Source organism: Vidua macroura, chromosome 20 (genome assembly GCF_024509145.1).
Source record: "Vidua macroura isolate BioBank_ID:100142 chromosome 20, ASM2450914v1, whole genome shotgun sequence".
Taxonomy (NCBI): Eukaryota; Metazoa; Chordata; class Aves; order Passeriformes; family Viduidae; genus Vidua; species Vidua macroura.
The window spans coordinates 4386857-4409512 of record NC_071590.1 but is presented as its reverse complement, the minus strand read 5'-3'; the positions used below and the strand labels follow the sequence as shown (position 1 = coordinate 4409512).

At 60.7% G+C, this 22656-nt stretch overlaps 2 protein-coding genes across 8 annotated transcripts; both read right to left on the bottom strand.

Annotated features, from left to right (window-relative positions):
- Window positions 1-2890: 2890 nt before the first annotated feature.
- LOC128817232 (uncharacterized) lies at window positions 2891-5689 on the bottom strand. 4 transcript variants are annotated; one of them, XM_053995603.1, is made up of 6 exons: window positions 4690-5689; window positions 4317-4538; window positions 4119-4222; window positions 3976-4026; window positions 3501-3867; window positions 2891-3133 (listed from the first exon to the last, which is right to left on the bottom strand). In XM_053995603.1, the coding sequence occupies exons 1-6, from the start codon at window positions 5672-5674 to the stop codon at window positions 2949-2951; spliced, it is 1914 nt and encodes a 637-aa protein (XP_053851578.1). In that variant the 5' UTR covers window positions 5675-5689; the 3' UTR covers window positions 2891-2948. The 4 variants fall into 4 exon arrangements, with proteins under 4 accessions (XP_053851578.1, XP_053851575.1, XP_053851577.1 ...); XM_053995600.1 differs by having other exon boundaries at window positions 3501-4026; XM_053995602.1 differs by having other exon boundaries at window positions 3044-3867.
- A 10854-nt stretch (window positions 5690-16543) lies between these two features.
- LOC128817229 (uncharacterized) lies at window positions 16544-19342 on the bottom strand. Of its 4 annotated transcripts, XM_053995593.1 has the most exons (6): window positions 18343-19342; window positions 17970-18191; window positions 17772-17875; window positions 17629-17679; window positions 17154-17520; window positions 16544-16786 (listed from the first exon to the last, which is right to left on the bottom strand). In XM_053995593.1, exons 1-6 carry the CDS (start codon window positions 19325-19327, stop codon window positions 16602-16604), a joined length of 1914 nt encoding a protein of 637 aa, XP_053851568.1. In that variant the 5' UTR covers window positions 19328-19342; the 3' UTR covers window positions 16544-16601. The 4 variants fall into 4 exon arrangements, with proteins under 4 accessions (XP_053851568.1, XP_053851565.1, XP_053851566.1 ...); XM_053995590.1 differs by having other exon boundaries at window positions 17154-17679; XM_053995591.1 differs by having other exon boundaries at window positions 16697-17520.
- Between the last annotated feature and the right edge of the window lie 3314 nt (window positions 19343-22656).

Below are 22656 nucleotides of genomic sequence, written 5' to 3'. Positions count from 1 at the left end.
GCTGGGCTCCACTGAGGTTCCTCCCGTGAGGGACGCTCTCCACCCAGATGCTGCCCCTGATTCCTTGCATCCACAGCACTGTTTTAGCCCTGGATTTTTCCCCTGTGTAAGGGGCTGGGCTATGCAGGGGAGAGGGTGTGGAGCTTTCCCCAGCCACCGTTAGCGGTTTCAGGCCGCCAAGAGCTCTTGTGTCTCCCTTTTCCCCACCAATATCCCTCTGTGCCCTCCTTGCCGACGTTTCCCCTCAGCAGCGCCGAGCCTTTTCCCGCCCTTTTTCCCCTCAGCGCTGGCCCCGCCCCCTCGGCTCTGGGAGCGCCTCCCGCCCGCCCCTCCTCAATTAACGCCCTTAGCTCTTCCCTCATTAATGCCTCACTCATTAACGCCCTGGCGGCCAAGAGCGGAGCTCTGGAGGAGCTCTGTGGAACACCCTGGCTGCGTGGGGCAGGGCTGAGATGCCTGCTCTTGCCCCCGCTTTCAGGCCAGGGATCCAGGGCACCGTGATCCCCGGGAAAGATGCTCCGTCCCAGCTCACTTCACCAGTTCCTGTCTGTTGTTTATTGCTGCCCAGTGAAGAAAAGTCACATTGTCTGCTTGTCAAACATCATATCCTGCGTCTATCAGTTTATTGTATCGCTCTGGTATTTCATCCCTTATATGAGGGAAAAAAAAAATAAAAAATAAAAACCCCAAAACCAAAAAAAAAACCAAAAACCCATTGTAATTTTTTCAGTTTTCTCCGTTATTGGAGACAGTCGCGTCCTAAAGAAAAAATACATCTCCGTAAGCATCACCCAGCAGTTCCTACTTAAAGAAATTCTACGCTGCCTTCCATGAACGGCTTGTAAAAAGCGTGGGGCTGTGCCTCGAGGAGTAGAATTTTCTACTTGAACAAACCTGTCTGAAATTCTTTTGGTTTATTTACAATAGCAGCTGTAAGTGATTTTTCTTCTTCTACTACAGGGAGAAAATGAAACTGAAAATGTTTCCTTTGCAAAAATGGAAGCTTTGTAACAACGGACATCCTGCTCCTGGGGAAAAGGTGTCATGGCCCTTGGAGAACTGGCAGTCGCCGCTGACAGGACGTTAGAAAAGGGCTAATTTTCCCTCCCAGCTCAGCCTCCAGGCCGGGGCTGACACACAGAGCTCTCACCATCCCCTCAGGGCGGGGTCTTGGCTGGAAGGATCTCAGCTCGGGCCAGGCCTTTGGCTAGAGCCTTGGAGAGCCATTCAGGGTACAAGAGGGTTGGCAGCCATGAGAAAAGAAAACAGAAATGAAAGAGCGTGTGCATTTATGAAGAGAAACTATTTACTACCAAACGCTGTGTTGGTAGGTCAGGGCAGTAGAGAGAAGGTAGCAGAGATTAGTAGCTGGCACCTGGGTGCATTTCTGTAACTAGAGCGGTTGGTGCACTCTCCATCAGTTGTTTTTAGGGGAGAGGAAGATATTTTTGGGGGGCACAGTGGACCCAAGGCCATGGGAGCAAGTCCAGGATGTCATCTGCCTTCCCCTGTGAATGAGCAGGAAAGCTTAGAGACAAAGTCAGGTTTTCTCCTTATCCTGAAGGTGAAGCAGAGAAGGGGAAATTCAGAGCTGACAAAAACATGCCATTTGGGGTGCACAAGTGCAGGGAGACCCCTCCCTTGCTGGTCAGGAGGTGCTATGGGCATCCAGTGATTCTTTGTTACAATAGCCAAGTCTCCAGAAGGGAGCTGGCTAGAAATGCCACTCCTTCCACCCAAAGTCCTAAAGCTCTGGGCTACAGGCTGTAACAAAGGTCTCGAGAATCGCTCCCTTCCAGAACACGAGTCCTCAACGGGAGACAGCAGGGTTCAGGGCTGCTAACACCGGGGGGTTTCCCTTGGAGTCCCCAGGGATGACTTTCTCCGGGGCTCCTTCCTCCGCTGCAGGGCTCTCCTCACGCACGTTCCCCGCCCCAAGACGGGAGGCTGAGCCTGCTGGGGCGTGTCCGTCTGTCCTAGGGTTCCTTTTGGCATCTGCCCAGCCCCGCACAGCTCCCTTGGAGGCTGCTGTCGCCTGAATGGAGACAGACTGGGCTGCATTTTCCTGCTGATGATTTGAGGGGAAGAAAGAGGAAGAGTCCATCAGGGCTCAACGGAAAAGGACGCTTTGACGCTTCTGCTTGTTCTCACAGCCTTAGCAGCGGAGCAACGTCTCTGTTCCTGCCGCCCACTCGGCGCTGGAATCCACAGACGGGCCCATGTTTCACTTCAGGGGACCCCAAGCAAGCGGCCAGATCAGTTTGAAAGGGCAGCTGTTGTTCCGCTGTTGCCCTTCTGGCCTTGTTAAAGCCCCTCCTACCTGCACTACAGCCTGAGCTTGAAGACACAAAAAACCACCTACGTGGAGGAGAGGCATGGAAGCTTGACAAAGGGAAGGGAAGACTCTGATTGCCCCTTTTCCCAAGAGGTTTCTCCAGCAGAAGTTGCTAACAAGGACCAGACTGGAGAGCCCGCAACGGGTTGGTGGTTGTTTTCTTTTTCCGGCCCTCAGTCCTGCGTGGGACTCGGTAGCTGGGGGCTGCAGAGGCGCCAGCAAGGCATCAAAGGCAGCCGGCCCACACCCAAGGGTGGCGCAAGATGTCGTCCAGCTGCGGCCGGTCGGCGGGGTGCTGGGCCAAACACCAGCGGATCAGATGTCGGCAGTCTGGGGAGAGAAGGCAGAAAGCGCCGGTCAGCGGCAGAAGGCTCCTGCCCGGCTGCTCCCGGCGCCTGCAGAACCCGGGCCAGGCTGCGTGCGCTCAGAGCTGCCCTTTGCGGCACAGCGGCACGGCAGGACACGGCCACCTCCTTCAGCCGAGCGTGCCACACCCAGCCCGTCACGGGCCACCTCCCGCAGCCGGCCCTTGAGGGCGACCGACAAGCTGCTGCGTGAGGGCCCGGCTGGGCTGCGTGCTGCCATCTGCCAAAGGCCGCCTTCTTGAGGCCGGCTACCAACCTGGAGAGACCTGCGGCCTGAAGATAAGCTCCCCCAGCAGGATCTCACGGTCGTCCTCGAAGGGGAGGCACCCGCAGACCATGACATAGAGCAGCACCCCCAGGGACCAGATGGTCGCCGCATGGCCGTGGTAGCAGCCCTGGCAGATCCACTCGGGTGGGCAGTACGTGCGTGTTCCTAGGGGAGACAGGCGGCGCTGTCCGGGCGCAGGCTGCTGCCTTCCAGAGCCTGGACGGACACAACTTCCCCCCCAAGGCCACCCTGCATCGCCCAGAGAATTGGCCGAAGCCAGGAAACCGCTCGGCAAGGCAGAGAAGGCCAGCGGAGCAGCCCAAGCCCTACAGCCCTGCCGAGCTGAGGGGTGGGGCCTGGCTTTTGCAGCCCCCCTCTGTCAGCAGAGCCTGCGGCCGGCTCCTGGGGCACGGCATCTGCCCCGCGCCGCGGGGCAGCCGGCAGCCGGCTGAATGCCGCGCCCCACCGCCCCGGAGGGAACGGGGCCATGCAGTGCCTGGCGCTGGGAGCAGGGCCCGGGCCGCGGGCTCACCGGCAAATTGAGTGAAGGCCCGCTCCTGGAGGAAGGTGCCGCAACCGAAGTCGATGAGCTTCAGGTCGCCGCTCTCCGGGTCCACGAGGAGGTTCTCTGGCTTGATGTCCCGGTGCAGGACGCCGCAGGCGGTGCAGTGCCGCACGGCCTCCAGCACCTGGCAGAAAAGCCAGCGCGCCGCCTCCTCGCTCAGGAACTCCTGCTCCTGCAGGAGCTGCAGGAGATCCTGCGACCGCTCCGGGCGCTCCAGCACCAGCACGAAGCTGTCAGGCAGCTCGAACCAGTCCAGGAGCTGGATGATGCTGCGGCAGCCAGAGCCCACCTTCTCCATCAGCACGACCTCCATTGGAACACGGCTGCCGTCGGGCTGTGAGGAAAAGACAATGCCTCCAGCAGGCCAGCTGGAGCTACCCTGTGCCTCCGCTGCCCCCTGCCCGCCACGACCCGCTCTGGCCCGCAGGCCCCGCTCACTCACCCGCTCGTCCCACTGCAGGACGCTCTCCCGGGCCACGTGCTTGATGGCCACCTGCAAGCCATCGACAGAGGGGGGCTGAGCTCGAGCCCTGCCCCGCTCCGGCCCTGGCCCTCCGGCCGCGCCCGGCCCTGCCGGCCACTTACCGGGCTCCCGTCCGAGAGGCGGGTCCCCGAGAAAACGGTGCCGAAGCCACCGCTCCCCAGCTGCGGGCCCAGCAGGTACAGCTCCTGCAGCTCCTTCTTTTGCCCTGCGGCCGAGAGCGAGCCATCAGCCCTGCGCCCAGGGCCCCCCGTGCCCGCCAGCCAAGCGGGCCGGGGCACCGCGGGCCACCTTGCCCTCACCTGCTTCCTGCTGCGCGCCGGGCAGCGGCCCCCGCCCTGCAGCCGTCGGGCCGGTGAGCGGCAGGGCTGGGCCGGGGCAGCACGCACAGGCGGCTGCAGGAGCCGCGGGGCAGCGGGGCGCGGCGGCACCGTCGCTGGCCCCGGCGTCCTGGGCCGGACTCTGCTCTTCTGGACGGCCGGGGCTGCAGCCCGAGGTGTCGCACAGGGGGGTCCCAGGAGCAGCTGCAAACCACACAGGGGATTTTTGAAGCCGTGCCCTCAGAGGCGCTGAGAACAGCCAGGGACTAGGCTGTGCTCAGAGACCCTGGCCCGGCCCAGGAATGCCCCCCAAGGGCCCCAGGGGAGCCGCAGGCAGCTCCTCAGAAGATCTCACCTTCTGTTAGGGCCTTCCCGGTAGTCGGTGGCTGTGTCAGAGCAGCTTCCTGGAGATGGAGGTCTCCAGGTCTCTGGAGGATGGCCTCCTCCACCAGGCACGGGCTGCTGCCCGCCGGCACAGCGTCCTGGGAGCTGTGGGCCGGCAACTGCCGGCTGCAGGACACTTGCTGCTCCGCCACCTGCTCCTGAGATGGCTCCCCTGCATCGGGCTGGGCTCCCACCTGGACTCGCGGGCTTTCCCTGGCCACGTCAGCGCTCAGGGTTGCGCCCGTCTTGTTGACGTCGACGGGTCCAAGGGAGCTGGGAGACCTGTCCACGGGCTCTGCACCTTCTGCACGCTGACAGGTCTCACTGAGCCTCTCTGAGGGATGGAGGCTGTCAGAGATAGCCGAGGCTCCTGGCAGGATGGACGTTCCCTGACAGCCTGAGCTTCTTGCAGGGATGGCGGGTGTCTGCGCCATCCTTGCAAGGCTTGAGGCTCTCCCAGGGATGGAGAAGCTTCCTGGGAGCTGCCTCCTCATGGGATGGGGGCTCCTGAAGGAGCTGGGCGAGCCACAGCAGGGCAGGTGGCCTCGCTTCACCAGCTCCTCCAGTTCTTCCCACAAGGCCTGCCACATCCCATCGTAGAGCGGCACAGATGTCCCATTGCGAGCCCAGAGCAAGCTCATCAGTTCCTGCAGCTGTTGGGCCACTGCCACGCAGGGGCCGCAGCTGCAGGAGCCGTCCAGGGGGCTGGCGGGAGCACCTGGCCGCTGGCGAGGGGTCGGCCGAGGCCTGGAGGGCCTGGGAGCCGCAGGGGCTCCTCGGTTCCTCCGTGAGCCTCTGGGCCGGACCCCGGGGCGCTTGCGCCTCTTTGGTGTCCTTGTCTGCCGCCTCCGTGGTTGCCAGCGGCCGAGGGCCCACCAGACAGCCACAGCGGCCAGCAGCAGGACAAGCGCGGTCATGAGGACGCCACCGTCACACATGGCTCCGGCACGTCCCATCGCGACTGCACTGGCAGCCGCGGGGGCTGGCCCGGCTTATATAGGCACGGTGATGTCACAGAGCTGTGGCAGGACAGCCCTGTGCCGTCAGAGCCCCGCCTCACGCCTCACTCGGCCCCTTTGTGCCGTCACGGCCCCGCCTCACCCCGCCCAGGCTGACGCTGGCCTGTCCTTCCATCGCTTCCCAGTAGTGCCAAGGATGACCCTCTCCACCATTTTCCTGCTGTCAAGATTAGATTGAAGGGATGGAGTTTCCTGGGAAGTCCCAAGCCTTTCCTGTCGAGTCAGATACAGCTGGAGAACATTGCCCCAGCGTAGACCTCCTTTTGGGCTTTCAGGACCTTGGCTAGATGATTTAAGGGCTTCCCACTGGGACATACTGGGATGAATCCCACCCAACGCCACATCCCATGGATATTGTTCTGGTCCCAGTTGTCCCCAGCAATCCCAAATGGAAGATCACTGTCCCTCACAGCACTGTGCCTCCACCGTTGGACGCCCTTCGGCACCCAGGGAAGCCGTGGTTTGCAAGAGGCTGCAGCCACAGCTTTAATGGGAAACTGAGCAGTGGCAGGCAGCTCACTAATCCTTAAAGCCTCACATCAAGTTAGGACTTTGTTGACCAAAAGAGCCTCTCATGCAACGGGACGATCTAGAACGGAGAAGCGGGGAAGGGTTTAACCCCACTGCCTGTTTAACTGGTCCTGAGGGAGGAGACTTGAAGGAATCTCATGACTGCATTTAGGTAATCGATCTCCAGATGCCGAGGAGAGACTCAGTTATCCCTCTTGGAATCAATGTTTGGGATTTTTCTTTTTCTGGAGCAGTAAATTAGGATGGAGATGGAGGTTTCTGGTTGTGTTCCCAACAGGGCAGCCATTTGGCACAGCCCACGAACACGGCATCGCAGTCCATGTGGCTGTAGGACAGAGCCTCGTGTTCCGCTTCTTTCCCTCTGCCGCTGCCCAGTGCCACCAGCTCCCCCTGGCAATGAGCGGGTTCCGGGCTGAGCCAGGGCAGCGCGAAGGTGCAGCAGCTCAAGGATCCGCTGCCCGGGCACTTCCCGGGATAGGGCCGCCCTGGGCCTTGGCATGGACAGAGGGTCCCCCTTGTCTGCTCGGTCTGACCCTCCTGCCCCAGCCTCGCTGGGCTCCACTGAGGTTCCTCCCGTGAGGGACGCTCTCCACCCAGATGCTGCCCCTGATTCCTTGCATCCACAGCACTGTTTTCCCTGGATTCTAGCCAGGGCTTCCCCTGTGTAAGGGGCTGGGCTATGCAGGGGAGAGGGTGTGGAGCTTTCCCCAGCCACCGTTAGCGGTTTCAGGCCGCCAAGAGCTCTTGTGTCTCCCTTTTCCCCACCAATATCCCTCTGTGCCCTCCTTGCCGACGTTTCCCCTCAGCAGCGCCGAGCCTTTTCCCGCCCTTTTTCCCCTCAGCGCTGGCCCCGCCCCCTCGGCTCTGGGAGCGCCTCCCGCCCGCCCCTCCTCAATTAACGCCCTTAGCTCTTCCCTCATTAATGCCTCACTCATTAACGCCCTGGCGGCCAAGAGCGGAGCTCTGGAGGAGCTCTGTGGAACACCCTGGCTGCGTGGGGCAGGGCTGAGATGCCTGCTCTTGCCCCCGCTTTCAGGCCAGGGATCCAGGGCACCGTGATCCCCGGGAAAGATGCTCCGTCCCAGCTCACTTCACCAGTTCCTGTCTGTTGTTTATTGCTGCCCAGTGAAGAAAAGTCACATTGTCTGCTTGTCAAACATCATATCCTGCGTCTATCAGTTTATTGTATCGCTCTGGTATTTCATCCCTTATATGAGGGAAAAAAAAAATAAAAAATAAAAACCCCAAAACCAAAAAAAAAACCAAAAACCCATTGTAATTTTTTCAGTTTTCTCCGTTATTGGAGACAGTCGCGTCCTAAAGAAAAAATACATCTCCGTAAGCATCACCCAGCAGTTCCTACTTAAAGAAATTCTACGCTGCCTTCCATGAACGGCTTGTAAAAAGCGTGGGGCTGTGCCTCGAGGAGTAGAATTTTCTACTTGAACAAACCTGTCTGAAATTCTTTTGGTTTATTTACAATAGCAGCTGTAAGTGATTTTTCTTCTTCTACTACAGGGAGAAAATGAAACTGAAAATGTTTCCTTTGCAAAAATGGAAGCTTTGTAACAACGGACATCCTGCTCCTGGGGAAAAGGTGTCATGGCCCTTGGAGAACTGGCAGTCGCCGCTGACAGGACGTTAGAAAAGGGCTAATTTTCCCTCCCAGCTCAGCCTCCAGGCCGGGGCTGACACACAGAGCTCTCACCATCCCCTCAGGGCGGGGTCTTGGCTGGAAGGATCTCAGCTCGGGCCAGGCCTTTGGCTAGAGCCTTGGAGAGCCATTCAGGGTACAAGAGGGTTGGCAGCCATGAGAAAAGAAAACAGAAATGAAAGAGCGTGTGCATTTATGAAGAGAAACTATTTACTACCAAACGCTGTGTTGGTAGGTCAGGGCAGTAGAGAGAAGGTAGCAGAGATTAGTAGCTGGCACCTGGGTGCATTTCTGTAACTAGAGCGGTTGGTGCACTCTCCATCAGTTGTTTTTAGGGGAGAGGAAGATATTTTTGGGGGGCACAGTGGGCCCAAGGCCATGGGAGCAAGTCCAGGATGTCATCTGCCTTCCCCTGTGAATGAGCAGGAAAGCTAAGAGACAAAGTCAGGTTTTCTCCTTATCCTGAAGGTGAAGCAGAGAAGGGGAAATTCAGAGCTGACAAAAACATGCCATTTGGGGTGCACAAGTGCAGGGAGACCCCTCCCTTGCTGGTCAGGAGGTGCTATGGGCATCCAGTGATTCTTTGTTACAATAGCCAAGTCTCCAGAAGGGAGCTGGCTAGAAATGCCACTCCTTCCACCCAAAGTCCTAAAGCTCTGGGCTACAGGCTGTAACAAAGGTCTCGAGAATCGCTCCCTTCCAGAACACGAGTCCTCAACGGGAGACAGCAGGGTTCAGGGCTGCTAACACCGGGGGGTTTCCCTTGGAGTCCCCAGGGATGACTTTCTCCGGGGCTCCTTCCTCCGCTGCAGGGCTCTCCTCACGCACGTTCCCCGCCCCAAGACGGGAGGCTGAGCCTGCTGGGGCGTGTCCGTCTGTCCTAGGGTTCCGTTTGGCATCTGCCCAGCCCCGCACAGCTCCCTTGGAGGCTGCTGTCGCCTGAATGGAGACAGACTGGGCTGCATTTTCCTGCTGATGATTTGAGGGGAAGAAAGAGGAAGAGTCCATCAGGGCTCAACGGAAAAGGACGCTTTGACGCTTCTGCTTGTTCTCACAGCCTTAGCAGCGGAGCAACGTCTCTGTTCCTGCCGCCCACTCGGCGCTGGAATCCACAGACGGGCCCATGTTTCACTTCAGGGGACCCCAAGCAAGCGGCCAGATCAGTTTGAAAGGGCAGCTGTTGTTCCGCTGTTGCCCTTCTGGCCTTGTTAAAGCCCCTCCTACCTGCACTACAGCCTGAGCTTGAAGACACAAAAAACCACCTACGTGGAGGAGAGGCATGGAAGCTTGACAAAGGGAAGGGAAGACTCTGATTGCCCCTTTTCCCAAGAGGTTTCTCCAGCAGAAGTTGCTAACAAGGACCAGACTGGAGAGCCCGCAACGGGTTGGTGGTTGTTTTGTTTTTCCGGCCCTCAGTCCTGCGTGGGACTCGGTAGCTGGGGGCTGCAGAGGCGCCAGCAAGGCATCAAAGGCAGCCGGCCCACACCCAAGGGTGGCGCAAGATGTCGTCCAGCTGCGGCCGGTCGGCGGGGTGCTGGGCCAAACACCAGCGGATCAGATGTCGGCACTCTGGGGAGAGAAGGCAGAAAGCGCCGGTCAGCGGCAGAAGGCTCCTGCCCGGCTGCTCCCGGCGCCTGCAGAACCCGGGCCAGGCTGCGTGCGCTCAGAGCCGCCCTTTGCGGCACAGCGGCACGGCAGGACACGGCCACCTCCTTCAGCCGAGCGTGCCACACCCAGCCCGTCACGGGCCACCTCCCGCAGCCGGCCCTTGAGGGCGCACCGACGTCCCGCCGAGCTGCTGCGTGAGGGCCCGGCTGGGCTGCGTGCTGCCATCTGCCAAAGGCCGCCTTCTTGAGGCCGGCTACCAACCTGGAGAGACCTGCGGCCTGAAGATAAGCTCCCCCAGCAGGATCTCACGGTCGTCCTCGAAGGGGAGGCACCCGCAGACCATGACATAGAGCAGCACCCCCAGGGACCAGATGGTCGCCGCATGGCCGTGGTAGCAGCCCTGGCAGATCCACTCGGGTGGGCAGTACGTGCGTGTTCCTAGGGGAGACAGGCGGCGCTGTCCGGGCGCAGGCTGCTGCCTTCCAGAGCCTGGACGGACACAACTTCCCCCCCAAGGCCACCCTGCATCGCCCAGAGAATTGGCCGAAGCCAGGAAACCGCTCGGCAAGGCAGAGAAGGCCAGCGGAGCAGCCCAAGCCCTACAGCCCTGCCGAGCTGAGGGGTGGGGCCTGGCTTTTGCAGCCCCCCTCTGTCAGCAGAGCCTGCGGCCGGCTCCTGGGGCACGGCATCTGCCCCGCGCCGCGGGGCAGCCGGCAGCCGGCTGAATGCCGCGCCCCACCGCCCCGGAGGGAACGGGGCCATGCAGTGCCTGGCGCTGGGAGCAGGGCCCGGGCCGCGGGCTCACCGGCAAATTGAGTGAAGGCCCGCTCCTGGAGGAAGGTGCCGCAACCGAAGTCGATGAGCTTCAGGTCGCCGCTCTCCGGGTCCACGAGGAGGTTCTCTGGCTTGATGTCCCGGTGCAGGACGCCGCAGGCGGTGCAGTGCCGCACGGCCTCCAGCACCTGGCAGAAAAGCCAGCGCGCCGCCTCCTCGCTCAGGAACTCCTGCTCCTGCAGGAGCTGCAGGAGATCCTGCGACCGCTCCGGGCGCTCCAGCACCAGCACGAAGCTGTCAGGCAGCTCGAACCAGTCCAGGAGCTGGATGATGCTGCGGCAGCCAGAGCCCACCTTCTCCATCAGCACGACCTCCATTGGAACACGGCTGCCGTCGGGCTGTGAGGAAAAGACAATGCCTCCAGCAGGCCAGCTGGAGCTACCCTGTGCCTCCGCTGCCCCCTGCCCGCCACGACCCGCTCTGGCCCGCAGGCCCCGCTCACTCACCCGCTCGTCCCACTGCAGGACGCTCTCCCGGGCCACGTGCTTGATGGCCACCTGCAAGCCATCGACAGAGGGGGGCTGAGCTCGAGCCCTGCCCCGCTCCGGCCCTGGCCCTCCGGCCGCGCCCGGCCCTGCCGGCCACTTACCGGGCTCCCGTCCGAGAGGCGGGTCCCCGAGAAAACGGTGCCGAAGCCACCGCTCCCCAGCTGCGGGCCCAGCAGGTACAGCTCCTGCAGCTCCTTCTTTTGCCCTGCGGCCGAGAGCGAGCCATCAGCCCTGCGCCCAGGGCCCCCCGTGCCCGCCAGCCAAGCGGGCCGGGGCACCGCGGGCCACCTTGCCCTCACCTGCTTCCTGCTGCGCGCCGGGCAGCGGCCCCCGCCCTGCAGCCGTCGGGCCGGTGAGCGGCAGGGCTGGGCCGGGGCAGCACGCGCAGGCGGCTGCAGGAGCCGCGGGGCAGCGGGGCGCGGCGGCACCGTCGCTGGCCCCGGCGTCCTGGGCCGGACTCTGCTCTTCTGGACGGCCGGGGCTGCAGCCCGAGGTGTCGCACAGGGGGGTCCCAGGAGCAGCTGCAAACCACACAGGGGATTTTTGAAGCCGTGCCCTCAGAGGCGCTGAGAACAGCCAGGGACTAGGCTGTGCTCAGAGACCCTGGCCCGGCCCAGGAATGCCCCCCAAGGGCCCCAGGGGAGCCGCAGGCAGCTCCTCAGAAGATCTCACCTTCTGTTAGGGCCTTCCCGGTAGTCGGTGGCTGTGTCAGAGCAGCTTCCTGGAGATGGAGGTCTCCAGGTCTCTGGAGGATGGCCTCCTCCACCAGGCACGGGCTGCTGCCCGCCGGCACAGCGTCCTGGGAGCTGTGGGCCGGCAACTGCCGGCTGCAGGACACTTGCTGCTCCGCCACCTGCTCCTGAGATGGCTCCCCTGCATCGGGCTGGGCTCCCACCTGGACTCGCGGGCTTTCCCTGGCCACGTCAGCGCTCAGGGTTGCGCCCGTCTTGTTGACGTCGACGGGTCCAAGGGAGCTGGGAGACCTGTCCACGGGCTCTGCACCTTCTGCACGCTGACAGGTCTCACTGAGCCTCTCTGAGGGATGGAGGCTGTCAGAGATAGCCGAGGCTCCTGGCAGGATGGACGTTCCCTGACAGCCTGAGCTTCTTGCAGGGATGGCGGGTGTCTGTGCCATCCTTGCAAGGCTTGAGGCTCTCCCAGGGATGGAGAAGCTTCCTGGGAGCTGCCTCCTCATGGGATGGGGGCTCCTGAAGGAGCTGGGCGAGCCACAGCAGGGCAGGTGGCCTCGCTTCACCAGCTCCTCCAGTTCTTCCCACAAGGCCTGCCACATCCCATCGTAGAGCGGCACAGATGTCCCATTGCGAGCCCAGAGCAAGCTCATCAGTTCCTGCAGCTGTTGGGCCACTGCCACGCAGGGGCCGCAGCTGCAGGAGCCGTCCAGGGGGCTGGCGGGAGCACCTGGCCGCTGGCGAGGGGTCGGCCGAGGCCTGGAGGGCCTGGGAGCCGCAGGGGCTCCTCGGTTCCTCCGTGAGCCTCTGGGCCGGACCCCGGGGCGCTTGCGCCTCTTTGGTGTCCTTGTCTGCCGCCTCCGTGGTTGCCAGCGGCCGAGGGCCCACCAGACAGCCACAGCGGCCAGCAGCAGGACAAGCGCGGTCATGAGGACGCCACCGTCACACATGGCTCCGGCACGTCCCATCGCGACTGCACTGGCAGCCGCGGGGGCTGGCCCGGCTTATATAGGCACGGTGATGTCACAGAGCTGTGGCAGGACAGCCCTGTGCCGTCAGAGCCCCGCCTCACGCCTCACTCGGCCCCTTTGTGCCGTCACGGCCCCGCCTCACCCCGCCCAGGCTGACGCTGGCCTGTCCTTCCATCGCTTCCCAGTAGTGCCAAGGATGACCCTCTCCACCATTTTCCTGCTGTCAAGATTAGATTGAAGGGATGGAGTTTCCTGGGAAGTCCCAAGCCTTTCCTGTCGAGTCAGATACAGCTGGAGAACATTGCCCCAGCGTAGACCTCCTTTTGGGCTTTCAGGACCTTGGCTAGATGATTTAAGGGCTTCCCACTGGGACATACTGGGATGAATCCCACCCAACGCCACATCCCATGGATATTGTTCTGGTCCCAGTTGTCCCCAGCAATCCCAAATGGAAGATCACTGTCCCTCACAGCACTGTGCCTCCACCGTTGGACGCCCTTCGGCACCCAGGGAAGCCGTGGTTTGCAAGAGGCTGCAGCCACAGCTTTAATGGGAAACTGAGCAGTGGCAGGCAGCTCACTAATCCTTAAAGCCTCACATCAAGTTAGGACTTTGTTGACCAAAAGAGCCTCTCATGCAACGGGACGATCTAGAACGGAGAAGCGGGGAAGGGTTTAACCCCACTGCCTGTTTAACTGGTCCTGAGGGAGGAGACTTGAAGGAATCTCATGACTGCATTTAGGTAATCGATCTCCAGATGCCGAGGAGAGACTCAGTTATCCCTCTTGGAATCAATGTTTGGGATTTTTCTTTTTCTGGAGCAGTAAATTAGGATGGAGATGGAGGTTTCTGGTTGTGTTCCCAACAGGGCAGCCATTTGGCACAGCCCACGAACACGGCATCGCAGTCCATGTGGCTGTAGGACAGAGCCTCGTGTTCCGCTTCTTTCCCTCTGCCGCTGCCCAGTGCCACCAGCTCCCCCTGGCAATGAGCGGGTTCCGGGCTGAGCCAGGGCAGCGCGAAGGTGCAGCAGCTCAAGGATCCGCTGCCCGGGCACTTCCCGGGATAGGGCCGCCCTGGGCCTTGGCATGGACAGAGGGTCCCCCTTGTCTGCTCGGTCTGACCCTCCTGCCCCAGCCTCGCTGGGCTCCACTGAGGTTCCTCCCGTGAGGGACGCTCTCCACCCAGATGCTGCCCCTGATTCCTTGCATCCACAGCACTGTTTTAGCCCTGGATTTTTCCCCTGTGTAAGGGGCTGGGCTATGCAGGGGAGAGGGTGTGGAGCTTTCCCCAGCCACCGTTAGCGGTTTCAGGCCGCCAAGAGCTCTTGTGTCTCCCTTTTCCCCACCAATATCCCTCTGTGCCCTCCTTGCCGACGTTTCCCCTCAGCAGCGCCGAGCCTTTTCCCGCCCTTTTTCCCCTCAGCGCTGGCCCCGCCCCCTCGGCTCTGGGAGCGCCTCCCGCCCGCCCCTCCTCAATTAACGCCCTTAGCTCTTCCCTCATTAATGCCTCACTCATTAACGCCCTGGCGGCCAAGAGCGGAGCTCTGGAGGAGCTCTGTGGAACACCCTGGCTGCGTGGGGCAGGGCTGAGATGCCTGCTCTTGCCCCCGCTTTCAGGCCAGGGATCCAGGGCACCGTGATCCCCGGGAAAGATGCTCCGTCCCAGCTCACTTCACCAGTTCCTGTCTGTTGTTTATTGCTGCCCAGTGAAGAAAAGTCACATTGTCTGCTTGTCAAACATCATATCCTGCGTCTATCAGTTTATTGTATCGCTCTGGTATTTCATCCCTTATATGAGGGAAAAAAAAAATAAAAAATAAAAACCCCAAAACCAAAAAAAAAACCAAAAACCCATTGTAATTTTTTCAGTTTTCTCCGTTATTGGAGACAGTCGCGTCCTAAAGAAAAAATACATCTCCGTAAGCATCACCCAGCAGTTCCTACTTAAAGAAATTCTACGCTGCCTTCCATGAACGGCTTGTAAAAAGCGTGGGGCTGTGCCTCGAGGAGTAGAATTTTCTACTTGAACAAACCTGTCTGAAATTCTTTTGGTTTATTTACAATAGCAGCTGTAAGTGATTTTTCTTCTTCTACTACAGGGAGAAAATGAAACTGAAAATGTTTCCTTTGCAAAAATGGAAGCTTTGTAACAACGGACATCCTGCTCCTGGGGAAAAGGTGTCATGGCCCTTGGAGAACTGGCAGTCGCCGCTGACAGGACGTTAGAAAAGGGCTAATTTTCCCTCCCAGCTCAGCCTCCAGGCCGGGGCTGACACACAGAGCTCTCACCATCCCCTCAGGGCGGGGTCTTGGCTGGAAGGATCTCAGCTCGGGCCAGGCCTTTGGCTAGAGCCTTGGAGAGCCATTCAGGGTACAAGAGGGTTGGCAGCCATGAGAAAAGAAAACAGAAATGAAAGAGCGTGTGCATTTATGAAGAGAAACTATTTACTACCAAACGCTGTGTTGGTAGGTCAGGGCAGTAGAGAGAAGGTAGCAGAGATTAGTAGCTGGCACCTGGGTGCATTTCTGTAACTAGAGCGGTTGGTGCACTCTCCATCAGTTGTTTTTAGGGGAGAGGAAGATATTTTTGGGGGGCACAGTGGACCCAAGGCCATGGGAGCAAGTCCAGGATGTCATCTGCCTTCCCCTGTGAATGAGCAGGAAAGCTTAGAGACAAAGTCAGGTTTTCTCCTTATCCTGAAGGTGAAGCAGAGAAGGGGAAATTCAGAGCTGACAAAAACATGCCATTTGGGGTGCACAAGTGCAGGGAGACCCCTCCCTTGCTGGTCAGGAGGTGCTATGGGCATCCAGTGATTCTTTGTTACAATAGCCAAGTCTCCAGAAGGGAGCTGGCTAGAAATGCCACTCCTTCCACCCAAAGTCCTAAAGCTCTGGGCTACAGGCTGTAACAAAGGTCTCGAGAATCGCTCCCTTCCAGAACACGAGTCCTCAACGGGAGACAGCAGGGTTCAGGGCTGCTAACACCGGGGGGTTTCCCTTGGAGTCCCCAGGGATGACTTTCTCCGGGGCTCCTTCCTCCGCTGCAGGGCTCTCCTCACGCACGTTCCCCGCCCCAAGACGGGAGGCTGAGCCTGCTGGGGCGTGTCCGTCTGTCCTAGGGTTCCTTTTGGCATCTGCCCAGCCCCGCACAGCTCCCTTGGAGGCTGCTGTCGCCTGAATGGAGACAGACTGGGCTGCATTTTCCTGCTGATGATTTGAGGGGAAGAAAGAGGAAGAGTCCATCAGGGCTCAACGGAAAAGGACGCTTTGACGCTTCTGCTTGTTCTCACAGCCTTAGCAGCGGAGCAACGTCTCTGTTCCTGCCGCCCACTCGGCGCTGGAATCCACAGACGGGCCCATGTTTCACTTCAGGGGACCCCAAGCAAGCGGCCAGATCAGTTTGAAAGGGCAGCTGTTGTTCCGCTGTTGCCCTTCTGGCCTTGTTAAAGCCCCTCCTACCTGCACTACAGCCTGAGCTTGAAGACACAAAAAACCACCTACGTGGAGGAGAGGCATGGAAGCTTGACAAAGGGAAGGGAAGACTCTGATTGCCCCTTTTCCCAAGAGGTTTCTCCAGCAGAAGTTGCTAACAAGGACCAGACTGGAGAGCCCGCAACGGGTTGGTGGTTGTTTTCTTTTTCCGGCCCTCAGTCCTGCGTGGGACTCGGTAGCTGGGGGCTGCAGAGGCGCCAGCAAGGCATCAAAGGCAGCCGGCCCACACCCAAGGGTGGCGCAAGATGTCGTCCAGCTGCGGCCGGTCGGCGGGGTGCTGGGCCAAACACCAGCGGATCAGATGTCGGCAGTCTGGGGAGAGAAGGCAGAAAGCGCCGGTCAGCGGCAGAAGGCTCCTGCCCGGCTGCTCCCGGCGCCTGCAGAACCCGGGCCAGGCTGCGTGCGCTCAGAGCTGCCCTTTGCGGCACAGCGGCACGGCAGGACACGGCCACCTCCTTCAGCCGAGCGTGCCACACCCAGCCCGTCACGGGCCACCTCCCGCAGCCGGCCCTTGAGGGCGACCGACAAGCTGCTGCGTGAGGGCCCGGCTGGGCTGCGTGCTGCCATCTGCCAAAGGCCGCCTTCTTGAGGCCGGCTACCAACCTGGAGAGACCTGCGGCCTGAAGATAAGCTCCCCCAGCAGGATCTCACGGTCGTCCTCGAAGGGGAGGCACCCGCAGACCATGACATAGAGCAGCACCCCCAGGGACCAGATGGTCGCCGCATGGCCGTGGTAGCAGCCCTGGCAGATCCACTCGGGTGGGCAGTACGTGCGTGTTCCTAGGGGAGACAGGCGGCGCTGTCCGGGCGCAGGCTGCTGCCTTCCAGAGCCTGGACGGACACAACTTCCCCCCCAAGGCCACCCTGCATCGCCCAGAGAATTGGCCGAAGCCAGGAAACCGCTCGGCAAGGCAGAGAAGGCCAGCGGAGCAGCCCAAGCCCTACAGCCCTGCCGAGCTGAGGGGTGGGGCCTGGCTTTTGCAGCCCCCCTCTGTCAGCAGAGCCTGCGGCCGGCTCCTGGGGCACGGCATCTGCCCCGCGCCGCGGGGCAGCCGGCAGCCGGCTGAATGCCGCGCCCCACCGCCCCGGAGGGAACGGGGCCATGCAGTGCCTGGCGCTGGGAGCAGGGCCCGGGCCGCGGGCTCACCGGCAAATTGAGTGAAGGCCCGCTCCTGGAGGAAGGTGCCGCAACCGAAGTCGATGAGCTTCAGGTCGCCGCTCTCCGGGTCCACGAGGAGGTTCTCTGGCTTGATGTCCCGGTGCAGGACGCCGCAGGCGGTGCAGTGCCGCACGGCCTCCAGCACCTGGCAGAAAAGCCAGCGCGCCGCCTCCTCGCTCAGGAACTCCTGCTCCTGCAGGAGCTGCAGGAGATCCTGCGACCGCTCCGGGCGCTCCAGCACCAGCACGAAGCTGTCAGGCAGCTCGAACCAGTCCAGGAGCTGGATGATGCTGCGGCAGCCAGAGCCCACCTTCTCCATCAGCACGACCTCCATTGGAACACGGCTGCCGTCGGGCTGTGAGGAAAAGACAATGCCTCCAGCAGGCCAGCTGGAGCTACCCTGTGCCTCCGCTGCCCCCTGCCCGCCACGACCCGCTCTGGCCCGCAGGCCCCGCTCACTCACCCGCTCGTCCCACTGCAGGACGCTCTCCCGGGCCACGTGCTTGATGGCCACCTGCAAGCCATCGACAGAGGGGGGCTGAGCTCGAGCCCTGCCCCGCTCCGGCCCTGGCCCTCCGGCCGCGCCCGGCCCTGCCGGCCACTTACCGGGCTCCCGTCCGAGAGGCGGGTCCCCGAGAAAACGGTGCCGAAGCCACCGCTCCCCAGCTGCGGGCCCAGCAGGTACAGCTCCTGCAGCTCCTTCTTTTGCCCTGCGGCCGAGAGCGAGCCATCAGCCCTGCGCCCAGGGCCCCCCGTGCCCGCCAGCCAAGCGGGCCGGGGCACCGCGGGCCACCTTGCCCTCACCTGCTTCCTGCTGCGCGCCGGGCAGCGGCCCCCGCCCTGCAGCCGTCGGGCCGGTGAGCGGCAGGGCTGGGCCGGGGCAGCACGCACAGGCGGCTGCAGGAGCCGCGGGGCAGCGGGGCGCGGCGGCACCGTCGCTGGCCCCGGCGTCCTGGGCCGGACTCTGCTCTTCTGGACGGCCGGGGCTGCAGCCCGAGGTGTCGCACAGGGGGGTCCCAGGAGCAGCTGCAAACCACACAGGGGATTTTTGAAGCCGTGCCCTCAGAGGCGCTGAGAACAGCCAGGGACTAGGCTGTGCTCAGAGACCCTGGCCCGGCCCAGGAATGCCCCCCAAGGGCCCCAGGGGAGCCGCAGGCAGCTCCTCAGAAGATCTCACCTTCTGTTAGGGCCTTCCCGGTAGTCGGTGGCTGTGTCAGAGCAGCTTCCTGGAGATGGAGGTCTCCAGGTCTCTGGAGGATGGCCTCCTCCACCAGGCACGGGCTGCTGCCCGCCGGCACAGCGTCCTGGGAGCTGTGGGCCGGCAACTGCCGGCTGCAGGACACTTGCTGCTCCGCCACCTGCTCCTGAGATGGCTCCCCTGCATCGGGCTGGGCTCCCACCTGGACTCGCGGGCTTTCCCTGGCCACGTCAGCGCTCAGGGTTGCGCCCGTCTTGTTGACGTCGACGGGTCCAAGGGAGCTGGGAGACCTGTCCACGGGCTCTGCACCTTCTGCACGCTGACAGGTCTCACTGAGCCTCTCTGAGGGATGGAGGCTGTCAGAGATAGCCGAGGCTCCTGGCAGGATGGACGTTCCCTGACAGCCTGAGCTTCTTGCAGGGATGGCGGGTGTCTGCGCCATCCTTGCAAGGCTTGAGGCTCTCCCAGGGATGGAGAAGCTTCCTGGGAGCTGCCTCCTCATGGGATGGGGGCTCCTGAAGGAGCTGGGCGAGCCACAGCAGGGCAGGTGGCCTCGCTTCACCAGCTCCTCCAGTTCTTCCCACAAGGCCTGCCACATCCCATCGTAGAGCGGCACAGATGTCCCATTGCGAGCCCAGAGCAAGCTCATCAGTTCCTGCAGCTGTTGGGCCACTGCCACGCAGGGGCCGCAGCTGCAGGAGCCGTCCAGGGGGCTGGCGGGAGCACCTGGCCGCTGGCGAGGGGTCGGCCGAGGCCTGGAGGGCCTGGGAGCCGCAGGGGCTCCTCGGTTCCTCCGTGAGCCTCTGGGCCGGACCCCGGGGCGCTTGCGCCTCTTTGGTGTCCTTGTCTGCCGCCTCCGTGGTTGCCAGCGGCCGAGGGCCCACCAGACAGCCACAGCGGCCAGCAGCAGGACAAGCGCGGTCATGAGGACGCCACCGTCACACATGGCTCCGGCACGTCCCATCGCGACTGCACTGGCAGCCGCGGGGGCTGGCCCGGCTTATATAGGCACGGTGATGTCACAGAGCTGTGGCAGGACAGCCCTGTGCCGTCAGAGCCCCGCCTCACGCCTCACTCGGCCCCTTTGTGCCGTCACGGCCCCGCCTCACCCCGCCCAGGCTGACGCTGGCCTGTCCTTCCATCGCTTCCCAGTAGTGCCAAGGATGACCCTCTCCACCATTTTCCTGCTGTCAAGATTAGATTGAAGGGATGGAGTTTCCTGGGAAGTCCCAAGCCTTTCCTGTCGAGTCAGATACAGCTGGAGAACATTGCCCCAGCGTAGACCTCCTTTTGGGCTTTCAGGACCTTGGCTAGATGATTTAAGGGCTTCCCACTGGGACATACTGGGATGAATCCCACCCAACGCCACATCCCATGGATATTGTTCTGGTCCCAGTTGTCCCCAGCAATCCCAAATGGAAGATCACTGTCCCTCACAGCACTGTGCCTCCACCGTTGGACGCCCTTCGGCACCCAGGGAAGCCGTGGTTTGCAAGAGGCTGCAGCCACAGCTTTAATGGGAAACTGAGCAGTGGCAGGCAGCTCACTAATCCTTAAAGCCTCACATCAAGTTAGGACTTTGTTGACCAAAAGAGCCTCTCATGCAACGGGACGATCTAGAACGGAGAAGCGGGGAAGGGTTTAACCCCACTGCCTGTTTAACTGGTCCTGAGGGAGGAGACTTGAAGGAATCTCATGACTGCATTTAGGTAATCGATCTCCAGATGCCGAGGAGAGACTCAGTTATCCCTCTTGGAATCAATGTTTGGGATTTTTCTTTTTCTGGAGCAGTAAATTAGGATGGAGATGGAGGTTTCTGGTTGTGTTCCCAACAGGGCAGCCATTTGGCACAGCCCACGAACACGGCATCGCAGTCCATGTGGCTGTAGGACAGAGCCTCGTGTTCCGCTTCTTTCCCTCTGCCGCTGCCCAGTGCCACCAGCTCCCCCTGGCAATGAGCGGGTTCCGGGCTGAGCCAGGGCAGCGCGAAGGTGCAGCAGCTCAAGGATCCGCTGCCCGGGCACTTCCCGGGATAGGGCCGCCCTGGGCCTTGGCATGGACAGAGGGTCCCCCTTGTCTGCTCGGTCTGACCCTCCTGCCCCAGCCTCGCTGGGCTCCACTGAGGTTCCTCCCGTGAGGGACGCTCTCCACCCAGATGCTGCCCCTGATTCCTTGCATCCACAGCACTGTTTTCCCTGGATTCTAGCCAGGGCTTCCCCTGTGTAAGGGGCTGGGCTATGCAGGGGAGAGGGTGTGGAGCTTTCCCCAGCCACCGTTAGCGGTTTCAGGCCGCCAAGAGCTCTTGTGTCTCCCTTTTCCCCACCAATATCCCTCTGTGCCCTCCTTGCCGACGTTTCCCCTCAGCAGCGCCGAGCCTTTTCCCGCCCTTTTTCCCCTCAGCGCTGGCCCCGCCCCCTCGGCTCTGGGAGCGCCTCCCGCCCGCCCCTCCTCAATTAACGCCCTTAGCTCTTCCCTCATTAATGCCTCACTCATTAACGCCCTGGCGGCCAAGAGCGGAGCTCTGGAGGAGCTCTGTGGAACACCCTGGCTGCGTGGGGCAGGGCTGAGATGCCTGCTCTTGCCCCCGCTTTCAGGCCAGGGATCCAGGGCACCGTGATCCCCGGGAAAGATGCTCCGTCCCAGCTCACTTCACCAGTTCCTGTCTGTTGTTTATTGCTGCCCAGTGAAGAAAAGTCACATTGTCTGCTTGTCAAACATCATATCCTGCGTCTATCAGTTTATTGTATCGCTCTGGTATTTCATCCCTTATATGAGGGAAAAAAAAAATAAAAAATAAAAACCCCAAAACCAAAAAAAAAACCAAAAACCCATTGTAATTTTTTCAGTTTTCTCCGTTATTGGAGACAGTCGCGTCCTAAAGAAAAAATACATCTCCGTAAGCATCACCCAGCAGTTCCTACTTAAAGAAATTCTACGCTGCCTTCCATGAACGGCTTGTAAAAAGCGTGGGGCTGTGCCTCGAGGAGTAGAATTTTCTACTTGAACAAACCTGTCTGAAATTCTTTTGGTTTATTTACAATAGCAGCTGTAAGTGATTTTTCTTCTTCTACTACAGGGAGAAAATGAAACTGAAAATGTTTCCTTTGCAAAAATGGAAGCTTTGTAACAACGGACATCCTGCTCCTGGGGAAAAGGTGTCATGGCCCTTGGAGAACTGGCAGTCGCCGCTGACAGGACGTTAGAAAAGGGCTAATTTTCCCTCCCAGCTCAGCCTCCAGGCCGGGGCTGACACACAGAGCTCTCACCATCCCCTCAGGGCGGGGTCTTGGCTGGAAGGATCTCAGCTCGGGCCAGGCCTTTGGCTAGAGCCTTGGAGAGCCATTCAGGGTACAAGAGGGTTGGCAGCCATGAGAAAAGAAAACAGAAATGAAAGAGCGTGTGCATTTATGAAGAGAAACTATTTACTACCAAACGCTGTGTTGGTAGGTCAGGGCAGTAGAGAGAAGGTAGCAGAGATTAGTAGCTGGCACCTGGGTGCATTTCTGTAACTAGAGCGGTTGGTGCACTCTCCATCAGTTGTTTTTAGGGGAGAGGAAGATATTTTTGGGGGGCACAGTGGGCCCAAGGCCATGGGAGCAAGTCCAGGATGTCATCTGCCTTCCCCTGTGAATGAGCAGGAAAGCTAAGAGACAAAGTCAGGTTTTCTCCTTATCCTGAAGGTGAAGCAGAGAAGGGGAAATTCAGAGCTGACAAAAACATGCCATTTGGGGTGCACAAGTGCAGGGAGACCCCTCCCTTGCTGGTCAGGAGGTGCTATGGGCATCCAGTGATTCTTTGTTACAATAGCCAAGTCTCCAGAAGGGAGCTGGCTAGAAATGCCACTCCTTCCACCCAAAGTCCTAAAGCTCTGGGCTACAGGCTGTAACAAAGGTCTCGAGAATCGCTCCCTTCCAGAACACGAGTCCTCAACGGGAGACAGCAGGGTTCAGGGCTGCTAACACCGGGGGGTTTCCCTTGGAGTCCCCAGGGATGACTTTCTCCGGGGCTCCTTCCTCCGCTGCAGGGCTCTCCTCACGCACGTTCCCCGCCCCAAGACGGGAGGCTGAGCCTGCTGGGGCGTGTCCGTCTGTCCTAGGGTTCCGTTTGGCATCTGCCCAGCCCCGCACAGCTCCCTTGGAGGCTGCTGTCGCCTGAATGGAGACAGACTGGGCTGCATTTTCCTGCTGATGATTTGAGGGGAAGAAAGAGGAAGAGTCCATCAGGGCTCAACGGAAAAGGACGCTTTGACGCTTCTGCTTGTTCTCACAGCCTTAGCAGCGGAGCAACGTCTCT

Excerpts from the sequence above, each read along its gene's own strand:
- LOC128817232 (XM_053995599.1), bottom strand. The coding sequence starts at position 5,674 with ATGGGACGTGCCGGAGCCATGTGTGACGGTGGCGTCCTCATGACCGCG. Across the intron at positions 4,539-4,689 it reads CGGGAAGGCCCTAACAGAAG|CTGCTCCTGGGACCCCCCTG; the intron begins GTGAGATCTTCT and ends TGTGGTTTGCAG. Across the intron at positions 4,027-4,118 it reads GCCTCTCGGACGGGAGCCCG|GTGGCCATCAAGCACGTGGC; the intron begins GTAAGTGGCCGG and ends GATGGCTTGCAG.
- LOC128817229 (XM_053995589.1), bottom strand. The coding sequence starts at position 19,327 with ATGGGACGTGCCGGAGCCATGTGTGACGGTGGCGTCCTCATGACCGCG. Across the intron at positions 17,876-17,969 it reads CGGCGCGCAGCAGGAAGCAG|GGCAAAAGAAGGAGCTGCAG; the intron begins GTGAGGGCAAGG and ends TCTCGGCCGCAG. Across the intron at positions 17,680-17,771 it reads GCCTCTCGGACGGGAGCCCG|GTGGCCATCAAGCACGTGGC; the intron begins GTAAGTGGCCGG and ends GATGGCTTGCAG.